Source organism: Mus caroli, unplaced genomic scaffold (assembly GCF_978045245.1).
Source record: "Mus caroli unplaced genomic scaffold, Mus_caroli_1 scaffold_3, whole genome shotgun sequence".
Lineage (NCBI taxonomy): Eukaryota > Metazoa > Chordata > Mammalia > Rodentia > Muridae > Mus > Mus caroli.
Window position 1 is genome coordinate 43,637,567 of NW_028227258.1, and position 21,662 is coordinate 43,659,228.

Here is a 21,662-nt window from a genome sequence, read left to right on the forward strand (position 1 = left end):
TTATTAAGTCTTTTAAGAGTTTGTTTGTTTTGAGATAGGGTTTCTCTACAGAAATCTGGCTAGCCTAGAACACTGTGTAGACCAGGCTGGCTTTGAACTAACAGATCCACCTGCCTCTGCCTCCCAAGTGCTGCGATTAAAGGTATGAGCACCACTTCTAGCCTATTTTATTAGTTGTTGCTGGTTTTATTTTGTTTTAATCCTGTCAAAAAAGAAGGATTTAGAAAAATACCTAAATAGACTTGAGTTCAGGTGGGCGGGAGCAAAGACACTCTTTGACAAACAATCCTTGCGTTTTCTGTTTCCCTTCTGTTGTTCATGTTGTCCAGATTCACTCATTCTGAGGAGAATTCCTAACTATCCCATTCTTCACTACAGTCTCAGCGAATGCTCTCAGACCCTCATGCGACACAGAAGTACGTCTAGAGCTTCTACACTTACCTTCCATTCTTCTTTCTCTATCCTTAAAATGACTCTTCCATCTTCCCTGGTCACCTTCTCTTTCAGCTTAGTTAAACTTACTCGGTCTTCCCAGATCCGCACTAGCCTAAGACAGCAGAACATCTTTTACTCATAGGTAATGACAAAATAACATGAAAAGGCCTGATGCAGCAGTGAAAGAAATAGAGGACAGATGTCCCTTGATGGGCAACATCTCCAGGGGCTCTGTGCTACTTCTACTCCTAGAACCTTGGCTCTTATTATCATTTAATGGTTAAAAATTTATTCTCACCATTATACAAGTTATTAATTATTGTTACTTTATCATTTATTGCTAAATCTTCGCATTTCAACCATAGTATAATAAACAAAAATATTTTGGCCATGCCATAGGTGAATTTGAGAGAGCAAAGGGAAGGGCTGAAGGGAAGAAAGGCAAGAGGGGGTGTAATTATTTGTGATTTTGAAAAAATATCACCGCTGAGCCAGTGACATTAGATATCAGATGAGGGCTGGAGAGATGGCTCAGCGGTTAGGAGCACCGAATGTTCTTCCAGAGTGCCTGCTTGGGTTCAATCCTCAAAATCCACATGACAGCTCACAAGTGTCTGTATCTTCAAGATCCCACACCCTCACAGAGACATATATACAGACAAAGTACAAATGCACATAAAATAAATAAATTGGGGGAAAGAAAAGGCTGGAGAAATGGCTCAGTGGTTAAGAGTATTGACTGTTCTTCCACAGGTCCTGAGTTCAATTCCCAGCCATGGTGGCTCACAACCATCTGTAATGGGATCTGATTCCTTTTTCTGGTGTGTGTAAAAACAGATCCATCATATACATAAAAACCAAACAAACATTTAAAAAGAAAAATTGTTTAAAGAGAAAAAGAAATCAGATGAAAGGTTGCTTTGCAAAAATTATAAATGTGGTCAGCACCACAAATGTCCTGTTATAACGTAGTCACTCCTTTGGGAGTTGTCATTTTCCCAGTTACTTCCCCTTCTGTACCTGGCATTTTAAATTCTAAAGAAAATGTGTTCTTAAGAGTTTGAGATATTAACTGATAATCTTTCCTTAGATTTTTTTTTTTCATTGTTGAGGATTGACTCTAGGTCCTGATGCATGCTAGGGAAGTGTGCTACCAGGTTTCTTTAGACTCACAGAACCCAGAAGGTCTCATGACCATCACACAACATTGTGTGTGATGTCTCTATTCTTGTTGATATTGTTGTTGTTGATGATGATGGTGGTGATAGTTTGAGACAGTTCTCCCTATGTAACTCCTTATTAGACTGGAACACACAGAGATCTGCTTGCCTCTGCCTCCTTATTTAGTTCTGTGTATCAACTAAGCAAAGCTTGTGTATTGATGGGAAGATTATCTTCTAGGAAACTTGCAAGTTTGAGGAATTACAGGTACTGGTCCAAGGCAGTCAAGGTCATCAAGGCTAGAGGTTAAAGAAGACATGCGTTTCCATCCTGGAAGAAGAGCCTGGGCAGCATGCAATCTTTCTGCTTAGTGCTCCTGGGTCCTCCTTTCTCTACAAATGTATTTTAAAAAAATGCATGTGTGTACATGTCCATGTGTTTGTGCCCATCTGAGGACAGTGCAGGTACATGTGTGTAGAAGCCACAGGACAGTACCAGTGCCATCCTCAGAAACACCCAGGAGAAATACACCTCAGTTTAGACATTATCTTCCATTATCTTGGAACACTGAGGTGATTACCAATTAGACTAGCCTGGCTGATCAGGGTGCCCCAGGGATCCTCCCTGGCACTGGAATTATATGCTTAGAGCCGCTATGCCTGGCTTTACTATGTGAGTGCCGAGTATTGAACTCAGGTCCTCAGGGTTGTAAAGGAAGTCCTTGGCCAACTGAACGATCTCCCCAACCCAACCCCTCCAATCTTTCCTGGCCTGGCTGCTTCAATACTCTGTGGCTGGGAAGAGACACCATGACCAAGGCAACTCTTATAAAAGAAAGCATTTTACTTGGGGCTGGCTTACAGTTCTAGAGGTTAGTAGTCCATGCTCATCATGAGGGGGGGGTGGCAGACAAGAATGGTGATGGAACATCAGCTGAGAGATTTTTACCTCCTGATCACAGGCAGCAGGCAGAGAGGGAAGACGGGAGGGAGAGGGGAGAGGGAAGAGGGAGGTAGAAGGAAGGGGGAGGGGGAGGGATAGAAGGAGGAAGACCGGGCCTAGCATTGGCTTTTGAAACCTCAAAGTGACCCACCTTTTCCAGCAAGGCCATACCTACTCTAACAAGGCCACACCTCTAAATCCTTCCCAAACAGTTCCATTATAACTGAGGACCACTCATTCAAACATGGGAGCTTGTGGGAGCCATTCTCATTCAAATCACCACACCCTCTAAACAGTTTTTCATGTACCAGGGTTCGACTCTGCAGCACTCACATGGTAGTTCATTATCATGTATAATTCCAGTCCCGGAGGCTCTAACACCCTCTTCTGGCCTCTGCGGGCTCTGCATGCAAGAGGTACACAGATATACATGCAGGCAAAACAACCACACATATAAGAATAATAATGGAGAAAAAAATAAAGACTCTTTTATGGGTTGGAGAGATGGCTCAGTAGTCAAGAGCACTTGATTGTCTTCCAGATGGCCTGAATTCAGTTCCCAGCACCCACAGGGCAGCTCACAACTGTCTGCAACTTCAGTTCTAGCAGATCCAGTGCCCTCTTCTGGTCTCTACGGGTACCTGCACAAATGTGGATAGACTTACATGCAGTCAAACACTCATATACATAAAATAAAAGTAGAGCTTCTTAAAGAAGAATATCTTGTGTTTTCAGCACATAAAAACCTGTCAAATTCAGTGAAGCTCTTACTAAGTGGTCGTTTTCAAATCTGAGCTTATGGGTTTTCTCTAATCTAAAACAACGTCACAGCATACTTATGCTGAAATTCCTTCTCCCGCTTCACGTCTTCATGGTGTTTCTTTATTCTTTCTTCCCAGACTTCCTTTACAGCACTGACGGCCCCGGTACAAACCACACTTTCTGTCATGATTTTCCCACATCGTAGCCAAGTCATCTACTTCATTAAGTTCTTAAGAGCTGAGTCACAGGACACCTCAGAAAAGACCTAAGTATACCAGACAGGGGAAAGACATAATTTTTCAGAATATTAATGATTAATAACAATCATGAGAGGTAATGTTTGCGTCTAGCTATTCCACATATATTTGCATGCCATAGCTTATTTTATTATTTTACTTTATTTTATTTATTTATTTATTTTGGCTTTTTGAGACAGATTTTTCTGTACAGCCTTGGCTATCCTGGAACCCACTCTGTAGTCCAGGCTGGCCTCGAACTCCACTCCAACTGCCTCTGCCACTCAAGTGCTGGGATTAATGGTGTGTGCCCCCACAGCCCATACCTTATTTTAAATCCATGTGAAATATGATGTGAGTATTTTTGTTGCCTTTAGTATTCATATGAGGAAGCTAACCCTCAAGGGAGCACACATGGTTGGAACAGGAACTGCTGTCCAATCTGCTTCCTTTGTTACCATGTCATCCACGATAATGAAAACCTGCAACTAGGTTTGCATCCCACTATGGGAAAGTGATTAAACTACGGATACATTAGGCAAGTCTGGGGCCCTCAAGATGACTCCGCAGGTAAAGGGGCTTGCCACCAGCCTGACAGCATGCAGAGGCCCCAGGCCCCAGCTGTGTCTACAACATAAGGCTTCATACAAGGAAATCAATTAAGCCTGGTTTTGTTTTGTCTTGTTTTGTTTTGTTTTGTTTTGTTTTGTTTTGTTTTGTTTTGTTTTGAGATGGCTAGAGAGACAGCTCCATAACTAAGAGCCTTTGATCCTCTCCTGGGGACTGAGGCTTGGTTCCCAGCATCCATATCCTGACGTTCCCACTGCCTATCTCCAGTTCATGGGGATCTGATGCCTTCTCCTGACCTCCAAAGGCATCCACACGCATGTGGTATACAATTCCACAGAAATGCACACAGGAATACATATGTGGTATACAATTCTACAGAAATGCACGCAGAAATACATCTGTGGTATACAATTCCACAGCAATGGACACAGGAATACCTATGTTTTAGAAATAACAAAGTAAGTAGATAACTTTTTTGCATTTTTATGAGAAAGAGTAGGAGAACTTTTAGGAAACAGGAGATGGCTTGTGCAGATGACAGAGAGTACAGAAGCAGGAGGCCACAGGAAATGTGACTGCGACCAGCGTGTGCTCCACATGTGCATCACAATGTTGTGAAGAAACCCGTTGTTTACATCTAACATTTAATAAGAAGGAAGAAAAAGAGGCAACCAAATAAAAACAGCAAGGTAGGAAAAGCCCAGGAAATCCAAAAGGCAAAAACAAAACAAAACAAAACAAAACCCCACAGATTGTACTTAGCCTTAAGATTCTATAGATTAAACCATAGTAAACTATCTATACATACCTCATCAAAATGGCCAATTGTACTAGACTGACTCTACCAACTATTGGTGAAAGTTTGGGTGAGAGGATTCCCCCAGTGCTTTGCATTGGTGGAACTGTGAGTTGGTTGTAGCTACTTTCGAAGAGCATAGGTGATATACGAGGTATAGACATTCCTGCTCACTATGAACAAGTGTCCCCCCAACAATGATTTTTCAAAATAGTATAATAATTAGTAATAATAATAATAAAATGAATGCATCATGGAATTTTGCTTTTCCATGGATACCTTCATTTGGCGGGCCCAGGACATTTGGCTAATCATGTCTAAATTGTAGAATTAGAATTAAAATTATTTGAGGCTCATGGAGGCAGTCAGAAAAAGAACCTAAAAGGAGCTGTCAGAAGAAAACTTTGGGTTGCTTTGTCATCTGCAATATGCAGAGTATTACTCAGAGAGGGATGTGAGTGGAGTGTGCGGAGCCCACAGACAGGAGCTGAGTGTGAGATCTTTCTGCAGTCAAGAGACCTTGGGATCAGGCATAATAGTATATGTCTGTTGATGGGCTGAGGCAGGAGGATGGTACGTTTGAGAGCAGCTTAGGTACACCACAACACCTTACCAAAATAGGAAGGAAGGAAGGAAGGAAGGAAGGAAGGAAGGAAGGAAGGAAGGAAGGAAGGAAGGATGAAAAAGGAAAGAAAGGAAGTCAGGAAAGAATGGACAAATAAAGAAGAGAGTGGGAGGTGGAAGGAGGGAGGGAGGAGCCTTGAAGAACATGTACTGGGGACCTTACTGCCTGGGCATGTCACCTAGAATTTAATGTATCAGATGTTAATAAAGCTGAAGTATGTACTAAATACTTTCAACCATATAAAATTAAAATATTTCATGAATGCAAGCTATCTTTGTATTGTATTACCTTTATATAAACTCTCATTTGTTAACTTATTTCATTGCTTGACACTAAATATTGGTCATCTCTAATACTAATTTCCTTAACATGACAGATCTGCTTCAGAAAAAAACCAAGTTTGTAAGAAGGCATTTCTGCATCTAGCTCCTTTGTGAAGGAAAGGCACACAGCACAGCAGCGAGCTAAGTGTGTCAATGACACAGTGGGGCAGCTGCTTTCAAAAGTTAAAACAGCTGAAGAAACACAACCTTAAACTCTAACTTTCAGGGAAGCCTATCTCCTGTGTCCCAGAAGACGACGGCAAGGTAAGTGACCACAGCCCCCTTACAAGGCTCAGAAGTTATATCTGTGATCAGCTGGTACACTTTTTCAGTGAGATCATCACCCGCAATTTCTTTATGCAGAAGGAACGGAGGAAAATTGTTTTGGAAAAGCACTTACCATAGGGGGTTGCTGCAGCCAACGTGCCCAGAGCTCCCCGATTTTCAGCTAGAATCAGATCGCAAGGTGATTTTTCCCCCCAGTGTGGATCCAAATGACTAAAAGTCTGTCGGGCTGTGACCAAGTGAAAAGTCATGTCAGCCTAGTTCTAATTTTAGCTCCTGGACAAGGCTGAGAATAGCAAGAATCACGTGGGGGCTTCTGTGCAAAGGTTCAACTGATAATGTATGTGAGTGTGTTCCTACAAAGACCAAGAAAGTCTCTGGGAGAACCATTTCTTTTTAAATTATTATTTTTTTTTTTACCGTGTGTGTGTGTGTGTGTGTGTGTGTGTGTGTTTGTGTATGGCTGTGTGCCACATGCATGCAGTGCCCTGCAGGCCAGAAGAGCATGTTGGGTTCCCTGGAACTGGAGTTATGGATGGTTGTGTGCTAACACATGGATGCTGGGAAATGAACCTGGGTTGCCTGCAGGAGCAAGAGCTCTTAAGCACTGCACCATCTCTCCAGCCCCTTGGAGGGAGAACAATTTCTGAGTGCCAGAAAAGGATTCTTCCTAAAAGTCTGTCCACTTTTCATGTCAGATCTTACATAATTAACAGAACATAGTGCATCTGTTGGAAGCAAAGCAACTTCAAAATACACTGATGTGCAACAGGACAAAGCCCCTCCCTCCCTTGAAGTAGAAGCCCCAGGGCTTCAGATGAATGAACAGGGAAGCTGTGGCGAGGAACTCCAATTTGTGCTGTACCTAAGCTTCAGTTTCAGGGAGGGATGGTTGACTGAAGCCCTGTCCAGTCCACCTCCTTCTGCTATCAGGTACACTCCCAAGCCTAGGGCTTCAGACTTAATTAACTTTCCATTTTTATCTCTCAGCTCCCATAGACAGGACCTAATTCCATGTTCTTAAGAATTATACATACAGCCAGGCAGTAGTGGAATACACTTTTAATTCCGGCACTCCAGGGAAGCAGACACAGGCAAATTTCTTTGAGTTTGAGACCAACCTGGTCTATAGAACTAGTTCTAGGACAGCCAAGGCTACACAGAGAAACGGGGTCTTGAAACCTCTCCCACCAAAAAAAGAGAATTATACTCTTAGGTTTTAAAAATCTGTACACATCTGTACACAGATAAAATTTAAAAGGTAAAACTGAAAGACCTCCGAAGGGAGTCCCTCACTCAAGTCTCGGGGATAATAGTGGACCCCCAAGAACTCATGAGAGACCAAACTTGATGCAAACCACACGAGGCTTTATTTGGGGAAAGCCAGAGCTCTGGGGACTCTGGGAAGCCACATGTGCCGTTGCAGGATGGTGCTGGCTTCCGCTGGCCACCACGCATACATAGGCAGTAAAGTTTTTTTGCCAAGATGAGGTTCTGAGAATTAACCAAAATTAACCAATCAGATGAGAGACAAGTTAACCAATCAGATGAGAGAGAAGTTAACCAATCAGATGTAGGCATGCAAATGAGGTGGTAAGCATAACCCAAGCACAACCAATCCGGGTGTGAGACACGCCTCTCCTAGGCCTATATAAGCAGCACCAGTTCTGGGCTTGGGGTTTCTTCGCCTCTGCAATCAAGCTCTCCCAATAAACGTGTGCAGAAGGTTCCTGTTGCAGCGTCGTTCTTGCTGGCGAGTCGGGTGTGCACAAGAAGGGGGACGACTCATATCCCACGCAGGGGTAGAGGAGTCAACCCCGAGGGGACAGGGGTCCCAGTTTTTATAGGTCCTCAAGGGGGAAAGGAGAAGGACAGGGTAGGGGATTTCCAGATCTAAACAATGTCTATTCTAAAATGATTGATTTCTCAAGAAATGGGTATGGGAGGGAAACAAGGAAAGAGTCTAATGAAGGTGTAGCAACTCTGGATTGGCCCCGACTGTGGTTGCTGGGGAGATTTTCCGACTCTATCCCAGGAACCAATATCATAAACACCTGGCAGTTAGGTGCAGCAGCGGGCACACACCCGGGTTCAAGGAACGGTCAGAACATTGGCAGACACACAGGTTCAAGGAGCGGCCAGATCTTTGTGCACCTCTATTTTTCTAAATCAGTGAAGCTATTTCTACTAACAATGAAATCTATTTTGCCAATTTCAGGGCTTCTGTGACCTTTTACACTCTGTCAGGATCTTTCAAAACTATCTAATTTTTACGTTATGTCCACACACACTCATACATAATGCTTTAGTGCTGTGCTTGAACACAGGATCTTGCTGTATGCTTGGCATGCACCCTACCACTGAGCTACACCCACAGCTCTTCAGAACTCTATATTATCATGTTCTGTTAGCATATATTGTTTCTACAGAAATAATGGGTTTCATCGAGTTTCCTCCATAAAGACCAACCTAGTCTACATGAGACCCGGGAGACAGAGACAGAAAGACTGAGATATTTATTCCTAGATTGTTTTCTGATAGCTATTCTAAAGCACACTTCCTACCAGAGAATAAGTGTTTCCATATTGTCTTCAACACTTACCTTCCATCTGATCCTCCTGCATCAGCCAGGGTGCTAGGGTTACAGGCATGCTGGGTTCTACATGGTGATTCCATGCAATCTGGGCAAGCACCATCAACTGAGCTACATCCCAGACTTTCCCTGTATGTTGAATGAGGTATCAAGTGCACAACAAATTAAAAGGAGGTGTTCATTCTGCTTCATATTGGTGGGCCACTTTCAGTTCTATGGAAATAATCTTTCCCAAGAAAATTAGTGTGAATTATGCAACACTGCTTTCTGGTATTGGCCCAGCTTTTGAGAAAATCTTATGATCAGTTTGAAAAATCAACTATCTCTTCCTTTTTTTCTTTCTTTAAAGGTTTATTTCATGTGTATGAGTGTGTCACCTGTGGGTATGTCTGCTGTGCCCACAGAGGTCAGAAGATGGCATCTGATTTTCTGGAACTGGAGCTACAGATTGGATATGAGCCATCCTGTGGGTGGTCGGGAAAGCAACCTTGTTCTGTTGCCAGAGCAATAGATATTAACGGCTGAGCCATCTCTCCAGACCCTCTTTTATTTTATTTTATTTTTCAGGTGATGGTCTTTCTGCATTGCTCTGGTTGATCTGAAGTTCTAGACCTCAAAAAGATTCATCTCCCTCCGCCTTCTACCCAGCTAGGACCGTGGGTGCAAGCCTCCAGGCCTGGCTTTTTATGATCATTTGTAATATGCACAAACCGTATGAGAAATGATACAGGAGCGTTTTTCAATTGTCGCTTTTGAGAGCTGGAGTGATGGCTCAGTGGTTAAGAGAGCATGCTGTCCCGCAGACAATATTCACTCAATTACATTCCTGCAATTCCTTTCATAATCTTGGTCTTTCTAGACTTACTATATTTTTAGATCTATTATGGAAACGTCCCGAAGCAGCTTCCAGTTAAACAGTTTGCAGCCTGGTATAACACTACTCGATTGAGGGGAGGGATGATGGAGGGCACCCATGCTAACTGTTGGAAGGAGACTGCCTCAACTTACTCAATACGAGTGAACCCCATCCCTCTTTGCCCAGATTTCCCCCATGTATAACCTGTTATTTCTTTTTTTCCTGATAATTTCCTTTTGAGTTGCTGTTGGACCCTATCCCTCTTTGCCCAGCTTTCCCCCATGTATAACCTGTTATTTCTTTTTTTTTTTTTCCTGATAATTTCCTTTTGAGTTGCTGTTGGAACCTAACTTCTTGCTGTCCAATTGCTCTTGTTCCCTTTCTCCCATCTCTTCTCACCACCAGCGACAGCTGTTGCCCGCGCTTTGAGTTATAACATTCCACAGGGCACTCCGTAAAACCTGAAATAGACGGCCTCTTCATACCAGAGTTGTGTGCTCAGGTCATGCTTCAGCTGGCTTTTGTGATTTTCTTTGGACTGTCTCCATTTTTATTTTATTTTATTTATTGGCTAGGAACCCACAAAGAAGTACACACGGGAAAAGATGTGCTAAGAACGTGGCTGGAGGATTTTTGAGGCCTCGGGATAGAGTAGGTGCTGATATGGCGTCAGAAGGTTTGTCAAGTAGGATTAGAATTAAGGAAGTGACCCAATCCTAGTTTTTCGAAAAGAATGTGTGGGAAAGGGGCAAAACCCTTGTCTTCTGTTTTGGGTTGCTATAACAAAATAGTTGAGACTGGGTAACGTTTTAAAGAACAGAGATTTACTCTACAGTCCAGGAAAGTCGAGCACTAGTGGCCACTTCTGGTGAGGGCCTTTCTGCTGCGCCACCGCATGGTGGAAGACATCACAGGAGAGGAAGCAAGAGACAGAACTCACACACACAGCTTCAAGTCCTTTCACAACCTGTGTTAATCCATTTACAAAGGTGGCACCTCATGACTTAAGCATCTGGCCAACCAGGGCCTCCCCTCCAACGCTTTGACATTACCAACATGTCACAATGGGGTCAAAGAATGACAGAGAGTAAACAATGGCTGAGAGCCTTTTCCCTCAAGTGAATTTGTTCCCTGGCTTGTTCTTGGACACATTCCCTGCCACCTGCAACACATATTTGCATTCAACTTATAAGACATATTTATTCTTGTTGAATGTCAAAACAGCTAAGGAACCCTACCTATTAAACGGCATGTCCTCAGTGTGCCCTGAATCTGGATATGGCTTTCTGCCTTGCTTTTATGCTTTCTCAGATATAATCTACCGTATGTGCCAGGCAATTGTGTTCATATTGGTCTATCTTGAGAAAGCTCTGAAAAGGGCTGCTCTGTTACTATTTAGTATGTGTTTACTGGTGTGTATTTACACGTGCTTTTGGACTCAAATCTTTCTTGGAACAATGCTTTCTTTGTTGTAGTCATCTATAAAAGTGCATGAAGGGCTGGAGCGATGGCTCAGCTGTTAAGAGCACCGACTGCTCTTCCAAAGATCCTGAGTTCAAATCCTAGCAACCACATGATGTCTCACAACCATCCGTAATGAGATCTGACATCCTCTTTTGGAGTGTCTGAAGACAGCTACAGTGTACTTACATATAATAAATAAATAAATAAATAAATCTTAAAAAAAATTTTTTTTAAAAAGTGCATGAAAGCAAAGCTGTCTGCAGCACTCACCTGTAGCCCATCCGTTCCTTACTATCCTCAAATCTCAGACAGATCTGCATAGGTCAGCTAAAGCGGACAGCAGTACATGATTTGGGGAGACGTACTGAAACTCGACAACCACAACAGGCGCTGACTAGGTGGGCCAGTGGGATGGCTCAGCAGGTAGAGAGAGGTGCTGGTGGAAGGAGAGAGGCAAACCCCATGGGTTGTCCCCTGACCTTCATATGCTCACTGTGGCACACACGTGTGCACTCCTGAGCACGCACACACACACTCTCACACACACACACACACACACACACGTGTGTATATATATATATATATATATATATATATATATATACACACACACAGTGAACTACTATGAAGGCATACAAAGTATGATAATGTGGAACTGTTTATTGACATATAAAGGTATCCATAATATAAGGATAAATTTTAAAAAATCAAATTATAAAATAGTAGATACATTATTTCTTTTTTATAAAAGAATACTTATCTATGTATACAGATACATGTATCAGAATGTGAACAATGTTTAGATTATAGATAACAGTGTGTTTCCTCCATGCTACCTGTAGTTTTCCCTCCTTTCGACGAAGTCTCACTATGTGACCTAACATGGCCTCCTGCCATGGATCTTCCTGCCTGTGTGGGGATTAGAGGCCTATGGACACAATGCCTATTCTGAATTGGTTTTCTTTTGTTAATTTTCTTTATGTAAAAATAATGGGTTTCAAGATGGGAATTTCCAACCAAACAGCATTTACTAAATTTATAACATAGTTCCATTTTTGGAAAAAATCAAGTAGGCATTAAAATGACCATTTTTTTTCTCCTACCACAAAACTTTCATTTAAATAAGTAATTTTTTCATGATATACTTAATTAGACAATATTAGAAGAAAAAAAAAAACCCTCCAAACCTAGATTTCAAAATACTGAATTTGATTCTTTTCTTTTTCTTTTTTTTTAAATACAGGGTTTCTCGACATAGCTCTGGCTGTCTGTGAACTCACTCTGTAGACCAGGCTGAACTCAAACTCACAGAGATCCACTTGTCTTTGTTTCTCAAGTGCTTGGAATAAAGGCTTTCTCAGCCTTGAATTAGAATCCTCCTTGAAGCTATCTGATTAAAGTAGACCTTTTTCAAGATGATCATTAGTTGCATTTCTGTATGAATTAATTTTATGCCCATAATTTCCCATGTGGCTCTTCTTATTATTAATACGTGCTCCTACTGAGGGCTGAGAGGACGGAACAGACTCCAAGTCCTTTTCGCATGTCTAGCTGAAGATCACTGAAATCAAAAGGCAATAAATCCCTAAGTATTAAAAGAAAAAAAAAAAGACAGTGATGCTATGCTTATGGTATTTTATATCACAAAATGAGTTTGCAAAGTCAAGTATTTCCCAGCAAAATGCGGAAGCTCGCCCACAGCTCTGCACATCCACCCATCTGCACATCTACTCTTAACAGCCTTTTTGGTTGTAACCTCCAATTAAGACCAACAAGATAACTCCCCCCTTTCAAGAATGCTAATTTATAGCTATAAGACATTTATAGATGATACTTTTCACATAAGGCAAGAGTATATGTCTCATAAGCTGAAGAGATAAACAGAATTGCACTTATTTTGTACATTAGTTACTTTGATTGTAGGGAAATGAAAACATACTTGCATATAAAGTCCTTTCCCCGATTAAGTATAATTTAAAAGTTTCATTAAAAAAATCAGTTAAAAAATTAAAAAGAAAGAGGGCAAGTTCTGCATGTACACTGCTACTCGCCTTCAGTGACATTAGTGACATTTAGTGACATCAATTTTGTTTTGTTGCTTGTTTCGACTCACTGACACAAAAATCTCAGCACCATAATGGAAGTCCCCCTCTGACCTACACAATGTGATACCCCAGGAGAGCCTTACCCACCGCTCCTTTCCAGCAGAAAGCCTAATGCGTCAGTGATAAATACTGTGCTTTAGAGCCCTAACAAGGCAGCACAAACCATTTCTAATGCAGCCGTAACCAGAGTATGTGCTGGCTCAGCAAGGCCTCACATACTCTTTGGAAATGCGAAAAGTTCACGATGTCTAGTTTGCCATTATTTCAGATCCAGCAGCATAAACGCTGGGTTTTCTAAGTAGGATTTCCACAAATTAGAGAAGCGTGACATGGTGGCCCCATCGATGACCCTGTGATCCGCTGACCAGCTCACATTCATTATCTGTGCTTTATAAACATCTCCTTTCTGGTCAAATCGGGGAAGAGCCTAGAAATAATGGAGAATAAGAAATAAACAAGGGTAAACTTTCACTCACTCATAGTGGAAGGAAGATCTGGCAACAGTGGTATGAGGTTTAGAAAACACCTCCTCCCTGCCGGTGAGTGGGCACCCACCAGGGCTTCTGACAGTGCTGCCTCCTCTTCCCCCAACCCTGGGAGGTCATATCCTGAGTCTTAATTTCTTCAAGGGATCTCCTGCCCCACATGTAATATTTCCTTTAAATTTTATCCAGATTTCAAATAGTTAACATTTATTAATCACCAGGTGCTACATACTCTCAGAGAGAAGAGAACTGAGACAAGGAAAGTACACGGACTCCTCTCTGATGGCAGCAAGGACATGCGACAAGGAGCTGGGGCACGATGGGAGTGTTCGAGGAACAGAAAGCCAGGCTGGTAACCACTGTGGGGAACAGGTGGGAGATGCCAGAACAGGTGACAGACAGACAGCATGCCATGAGAGGCAGAGTTTCTCCAGCTTAAAAACGAGAATCCCAAGCTACGATGGGCTAATCTGAAAAAACACACACAAGGGCTTTGGGAGTAGCACACTGACAGAGTTTTTGACTCGCACGTGCAAGTTCCGTCTGTGGTATCAAGAAGTAAATGATGAAAAAGCAAAATGTACATTAAAAATCAGCTACTGGGGCCACAGAACTCGTTCAGCTCAGCACTAAGAACAGTTGCTGAGCCAGAATGAAGACTAGCATTCAGATCCCAGCACCTAAGCAGTATCCTGGGTGTGACCCTACACACACCTGTAACCTCAGCACAGGACGATGGGGACAGAAGGGTTGGCTCAGGCTTGCTGACTGCCAGCCTAGCCAAAACTCATCTCAAGCTCCAGGTTCAGCAAGAGATCATGGGTCAAAAGAATGAGGCACAGGTGCAGAGTGACAGAGCGGAACACCCACACACACTTTAGCCTCTAAGCACATGAAGACATGCACAGAGAGAGAGAGAGAGAGAGAGGAGAGGGAGAGGGAGAGAGGAGAGAGGAGAGAGGAGAGAGGAGAGGGAGAGCAACAAAACCCCTCAGCTATTAATAAGAAATATACAAAATGTAAGTTCTAACTTATTAGATTTAATAGACAGGCCTGGCAAGATGGCTCAACAAATAAAGGTGTTTGCTGCCAAGCCTCATTACCTGAGTTTGAACCTTAGAACCCACGTGGTAGGAGAGAACTGATTCCTTAATTGTTCTCTGACCTCTACACAAGTGCTGTAGTTTGTGTGTGGAGTATCACACACACACACACACACCACACACACACACACACAGAGTGTCATAGCCCTGTACCTCTATTCTAAGAGTTCTAAAACATGGCCACAGATCATTTTTCTTTAAGCCACCTAGATTATTGTTCAAAATACAAGTGCCTTCAAGACCAAGAAATGAGCATCTTGCCAGGCATGGTGGCATACAGCTGTAATCCCAGCGGGTGAACAGCATGGCAGGACCAGGCATCTGAGCCAGCTGAGACGGCACAGTGACCTCTGAGTTCAAGAGAGGGAAGGAAAGGGCGGACTGAGCTACCCAACACAATGGAAACCACAAAGTGGGAGATAACCTTCAACACTGAGTCTTCTTCATGTTCAGTCTTCCAGCTTATTAAGATTGTCCTGCAGTTCCTCACTGCACATACCTTAATCGCTCCCAGGGCACCGATGGCTACTTCCGGTGGCAATATCACTGGCTTGGCATAGGTTCCACCGATCTGAGAAGAGTGGGAAAATAGAGCTTTCAGGGAATGCCTGATAGATTACAAGCTATATTTTATTGGACCAGGTGATCGGAAATTCAAGTTACACTTATAACTGTGAGTAGCATGACTTACTGAGCCAATGTTGGAAAGAGTAAATGTCCCTCCTGTAAGGTCGGTGGTACCGAGCTGACCGGAAGAGCCCAGTTTCTGGAGGCGGTTCAGTTCTATGGCGATCTCAAATACAGAGCGGACCTGAACGTTCTTCACATTGGGGACAATTAACCCCAGCTCAGTGTCCATTGCTATCCCAATGTTGTGAGAAGCCTAGGAAGGAAAAAATTATTCAGTAGGACTTTCTTTTTTAAGACTTATTTACTTATTTTATGTGAGTACACTGTAGCTGTCTTCAGATACACCAGAAGAGGACATCAGATCCCATTACAGATGGTTGTGAGCCACCATGTGGTTGCTGGGAATTGAACTCAGGACCTCTGGAAGAGCAGTCAGTTCTCTTAACTGCTGAGCCATCTCTCCAGCCCCCAGTAAAACGTTTAATACATAACTTACAGCAAAGAAAAGATTAACTCTGCTGCCTTCTAAAACAAAGATACCGAACTATTTTGCCAAGCAAGTGTAGACACCCTACACCTGTAATCTGAATATTCAGGAGGCTGAGGAAGGAAGAGCGATGGTTTGAAGCCTTCTTGTGCCATCTGGCAAGATCATATCTTACAAAGCCAGAAGGGCTGAATGATGAAAGTCGCTATTTTCACTAGAATGGAAGTGACTTGGAAGGAAGGGTTTTGGGGGACGAGAGAGCAGTGGGTGTGGGTGCTAGCTGCCCACCTGAGCGCAAACTCTGGAATCCGTGCGGGGAAGTAGCACCAGTGCCCTACCCAAAATAAAATAAATGTAAAATAAGCAAAATAACTTAACCAAACTTAAAAGACTGTTTTAGAAGACTCATACAGTAATTGTAAAAAATGGAGCTAAGGAAATCAGTGCAAAAGGATGAAGGAGTTAACCAGGCGACCGCATCTTCTGGTTCCATAACAATCAACATATTTGCCAGAAGGTCACGGAGGAAACACATGACCATATCATATCTATTGACTTATGATGATACCCACAATATTTAAATGAAAAAGAGAAAAGCAAATTAAAGGAAAATATGGATTACTTCAATGAATTCCTGGAAGACTATCACTGTGAACAGGAAATTATCTGAGGCCACAGGATTGAAAGCAAACAGTTTTTTCTAAGTTTTTAAAAACAAGCTACATTTAATTAGGAAGGATTAAGATGAAAATAAACAGTCCACTGTATTAGGCACCCTGCATGGCTTTGACCCGATCCCTACACCACCTAAGGGGATGCACCTTTTTTCTCTGTGTTTCCGTGATGCTGTGTCTGCACTAACCACTGAGCAAATCCCCCTAACCTGACTACGAGCTGAGGATTGCTAAGGTAAGGAGAAGTGAATATAGGAATTAATCCGGCAAGAATTTGTCTTAAGACACTTTCACTCTAAACCGAAGACCTCACTCCACCTGGATCCAAATGTATTACTTTTTTTCAAAAAAAAAAAAATTATGAATTACTCTTTTGGGCTAGAGAGATGGCATAGTGGTTAAGAGCACTGGCTGTCCGTCCAGATGACCCAAATTAAGTTCCCAGCACCTACATCGGGAGGCTCTCTACAGTCCATCCCTCCAGCTGAGCCGAGGCCTCTGGCCTCCAAGGCACCTGCACTCACGGGCACATAGCACATGCAGACATACATGCCTACCTACACACACTTTTTTAGCAACTGCTCTCTTTTTCAGAGTCCACACTGTAATCTCAAGAGGCCACGCTTCTGGGATGCTGAGTCGCACGGGGAACTCTTCACTGCCTCACGCACTTATAATTCCACTGATTTGTTTATTTGTTTGTTTGTTTATTATTTTGGTTTTTCAAGGCAATGTTTTTCTGTGTAGCCCTGGCTATCCTGGAACTCCCTCTGTAAACCAGGCTGGCCTTGAACTCACAAAGCTCCACCTGCCTCCGCCTCCCGAGTGCCGGGATTAAAGGCGTGTGCTACTACCAGGGTAGTTCCACTATTTTAAATGGGAAATCAACAAGACTTTTGAAGGGGAGACTGCACAGCTGAACAAAATCCTTATTAAACAGCAAAAGCAAAGCCAACAGACTAAAGCCTAAGTTTAATGGCCTATGCTATATACCTTTCTTTCCTGTCTGAAAAAGGGCCAGTGTTTGAGTAGCCTATCTTCTATTAAATCGAAGATTTTCAAAATGCATAGCCAACCTTGTAGGTGATGTTCTGGCAGTTCTCGTCCACGGAGGCATTGAGGATAGGAAACTGTAGTAGTCCCAGAGAAGCAGCCTGTTAACAGGAAAGAGAAGTCGCCATGAACACTCTGGCCTCACACAGGCATGGAGGACTGCAGGTGACAGAAGGTAGCCGGGCAGAGGGAAAGAGAGCTCGAACTCAAGGCCATGCGCACACAGCTTTCTCCTTTCCAGGAACTCTGATCTCTAACCAAGGTGAAGCTAGGCTGCCCTGACCATTGAGAAACAAATGATGCAACGGGCAGGTCACCTGCAAACAGGAAGGGGACTTTCAAAATAACAATGCAGGAAGGGACACAGGGCAGTAATTTCAAAGCGATCATTAGAGGCCACGGGTTCCACGGGTGCCCTTGGCCTGGTCAAAGGCAGAGCTGGCAGAGCCCACCTGCTGGCATGCACACATTCCTGTTTGCCCCCTTCCATCCCTCCCCTGCTCTTTAAACTTCCTTTGTCTTCATATCATTCTCTCCTGCGCATGGGCTGATTTCCCTAACTTCGAAATATCTCCCTGATCCCAAATGTTCATGACATTCAAAGACGGGTTAGACGGAGATCTTTTACAGTGATTAGTGTAGTTACAACAGGCTGTGGCTATGGAGTCTCTTGTGACTGAGACAGTCTGTTCTATAGAAGCAAGTTCAGGCCAGCCAGGAACCAAGAACAAGAACAAGAATAAGCAAACAAAAATCCACACCTGAAGTTAGTCAAAAGTACTACCAATAGAAATGGAGGTTTGAGTATAATATTTTTGCAAATGAAAATACAAGATATGTAGATATAGATATATATCCCACATTTCATACTTTGTAGTATTTTTTAAAGGTTTTAAAATTTACATTTAAATTTAAAATAAAATTCGCAAAACTTATTTTTGAAAATACCAAGAGGTTATTGTTCATTTAGCTAGAACAATGAAGAAACACAGTGGTCAGGAAGACAGGGTGGTGCTCTCTTGCCAGTCTTCCTCTCAGCCCTCCCCTAATGCTGGGCCTTTCTCCAACAGTCCACCCCACACATTTCCTCTACTTCCCTTTCCCAGTTCACTCTTTCAGGGTATAATCAGCCCCCTGCTTCCTTGAGGGGGTGAAACGTTCCCCCAGCCTTCTTTTACAGAAGAAGGCTATATCTTTACCACCTCTTTATCACCTTCTCTCTGCAGGCTGCCTCTTACCAGACTATCTCAGGGTCTCTAATCCCTACACCTCCTCAGCTAACAGCCCACAGGTCTCGCCTCTGCAGGGCCTTGGCAAACTCAAGGCCCTGTAGTTACTATGCTAACAGCCTGTTACTAACTCTATCCTGTTTAACCTTGGTGAAACAAACTGCTACCTATCTGCTTAAAGCATTGTCCTTGTCTCTGAGTGTGGAGGCTGAAGTAATGACTCCAGCTTTTCATGACACCCTGCGCGCATCTGCACCCTTTGGTATCGATCTGTTAAGCTCCCAGCTTAGTCAGGTGACTGGCTTTGGCCAGTGGGAACAGAACAAGTTCAATGAACAATGAAGAAACACAGCGGTGAGAGAGACCCAGTTGTCTGAGAGCTGGTCTATCCTGGCTTCAAAAGGGGCCAGGTCCCTCCCTGGGAGGCAGAATGGGGAACAAAAAAGTCTGAGCACAGGCTGAAGAGATGGCTCAGTGGTTAAGAGCACTCACTGCTCTTCTGAAGGTCCTGAGTTCAAGTCCCAGCAACCACAGTGGCTCACAACCATCCGTAATGAGATCTGATGCCCTCTTCTGGTGTGTCTGAAGACAGCTACAGTGTACTTAGATATAATAATAAATAAATCTTTAAAAAAAAAAAAAAAAGCCTGAGCACTTCTGCCGTTTCTCTTCACCTGCTCCAGGGCTGAGACAGAGGAGCACGCTGAGGAGAAGGGAGACAATACAGAAGAGAAGGGGCCATTCCTGCTGGGGCCTTCCTACAGCAGTCACCCTCTGGCCAACTGCAAGTTTCTGTAGAAGGGAGAGATTCCTGCCAAGGTCACCAGACTCATACCTAGTTTACCTCATGAGAATCCATAAACAACCGATGCTTTATTTCATTAAATTTGGGGGTAGTTAGTTTGCTTGCTGTACAGTAATGGAACCCAATTATCTGTCTTCTAAGGAGCTCATGCTATCACCACTTTCCTTGCTAATTCAGGTTCTACCTACTGCTGTAAAGCCCCGAGCTGCCCTCTCATACACACAACTTTGAGTAACACCTCTATAGGTGACTCTCTACCCCTAACAGAGTCCAGATGCCCCCCCCACACACACACACTTCATTTGGAGACATCCACGACCCACCATGCTTAGAGATTATCCATTTGCAGGGCAGATGCTAAAGGAGAAAGCATCGTGTCTCAGGGGCTCAGTATCTGGAGAAGGGAACCAGTCTAACAACAGCAGCACACTAAAACGCACCACAGTGGGCAGCAACAGCATGTGGTGACCATGGGAGCCACAGGGGATTCTGGAGTCTATATCTGAACAGGTCCCATATTTAAGATGCACAGATATTTGAAAGAGGAGGCCAGGAGAGATGGCTCATGCCTGTAATCTCAGCACCAGGAAGGCTGGGGCAGAACTGTGAGTTTCAGGCCAGCCTGGGCTGGCTAGTGAAACTGTTGCAAAAAACAACAAACAAAACAAAATAGGAAGAGGAGAGAGAGAAACAGAGAGAGACAGAGACAGAGACAGAGAGACAGAGGGAGAGACCTGGTGGGTATTTCAAGTAAAACTGTATAATCCAGTATTTGCATAGCTCAGTGTGATTAAAACAGAGAGTGGACAGAGAGTGGTTTTGAGGAGACTGGAGGGGTAACCAGCAGAGACTTGTATGCCACACTAAGGACTTGGGAAACCATCCTAAAGGCACTGAAGGGAAACTGCTGAAAGAATCGGGATCCGATTCAATTTGAGTGAAAGATGATTTGTCCTGGCAGACTGTGAAGAAAGGGCGGGAGGAGCCATGTCGAATGAGGAGAGGCCAGAGCGGGACCAGAGCAGACTAGAATGTGGCTTTCCCGTATGTTAACGTCCGTGAGAAGACTGTCAGCCTCTCTGAGGCCCCGTTTTCTTCAGAGGGAAGTGGAGAATGTACTATCTGCACATCTGGAATACTCTGAGATGTAAGGGATAGCTGCCTGGAGCTTGCTTACCGAAGCCTGACACACAGTGACCCAGCACTGTCATTCTCAGAAGCCTCCCCATGAATGTGCTGAAGACATGGAAATGAATACTACTGTTATGTGTGGCCTCTTCATGTCTCCTTTCAGCTCAAACCAGAACTTTCCTCTTCCCCTCTCTTTCAGGCTTTCCTCAACTGTCAGCACGGTTCTCTTCCTAGCTTCAAGTGGGGAGACGGCTCTGTACTTAGGAGCACACACTGCTCCTACAGAGGACCCCAGCTGAACGACTCGCCACTGCCTGCTAACTCTGGCTCCAGGAGATCTGACTGACACCCTCTTTTAGCCTCTGTGGGCACTTACATGAACACACACACACACACACACACACACGCACACACACACACACAGCCAGGCATTGTGGTATATGTCTTTAATCCCAGTACTTGGGAGGCAGAGGCAGGCTGATCTCTGAGTTTGAAAGCAGTCTACATCATAAGTTCCAAGCCAGCCAGAGATGCAACCCTGCCTCAAAAACAAACAAACTAACAAACTAACTAACTAACTAACTCTTGGGCTGGCGAGGTGGGTCAGTGAGCTGAGCGAGGCACTTTTCCTCCGAGCCTGACAACCTGAGTTCAATCCCTGGGACTCACAAGGTAGAAGAATAGAAGAAGAAAACGGACTCCTGTAAGTTGTCCCATTGAGTGCACTTGAGTACATAAACACACAAGTATACACTCACACACAGCATGCACACTCACACACACTAAATAAATAGGTAAATGTAACTTAAACATAAAATAAATCTTAGAGAAAGAGGTAAGCAGATAAAAATATAATACAGCTTTCAACTGTATAAATTCCTATGAGTCAAAGAGATGGTGGGTTTGGACTTT

The 21,662-nt window shown here is 43.5% G+C and overlaps 2 protein-coding genes across 3 annotated transcripts in view; both read right to left on the reverse strand.

Annotated features, from left to right (window-relative positions):
• The window catches only part of Lrrc39 (leucine rich repeat containing 39), an 18,710-nt gene extending 12,332 nt beyond the window's left edge, over positions 1-6,378 (reverse strand). Inside the window, exons 1-3 of the mRNA XM_021158155.3 lie at positions 6,251-6,378; positions 3,375-3,565; positions 442-547 (exon numbers count right to left, since the gene is read on the reverse strand). Of these exons, the coding sequence (XP_021013814.1) occupies positions 442-547; positions 3,375-3,514 (246 nt within the window). The 5' untranslated portion in view covers positions 3,515-3,565; positions 6,251-6,378. The remainder of the gene's footprint in view (positions 1-441; positions 548-3,374; positions 3,566-6,250) is intronic.
• Positions 6,379-11,688: 5,310 nt separating this feature from the next.
• Positions 11,689-21,662, reverse strand: part of Dbt (dihydrolipoamide branched chain transacylase E2) — a 43,769-nt gene continuing 33,795 nt past the window's right edge. For both annotated transcript variants that reach the window (XM_021158231.3, XM_085835561.1), the window contains 4 exons: positions 17,609-17,686; positions 15,433-15,624; positions 15,241-15,312; positions 11,689-13,580 (listed from right to left, as the gene is read on the reverse strand). In XM_021158231.3, coding sequence (XP_021013890.1) covers positions 13,413-13,580; positions 15,241-15,312; positions 15,433-15,624; positions 17,609-17,686 — 510 coding nt within the window. In that variant the 3' untranslated portion in view covers positions 11,689-13,412. The remainder of the gene's footprint in view (positions 13,581-15,240; positions 15,313-15,432; positions 15,625-17,608; positions 17,687-21,662) is intronic.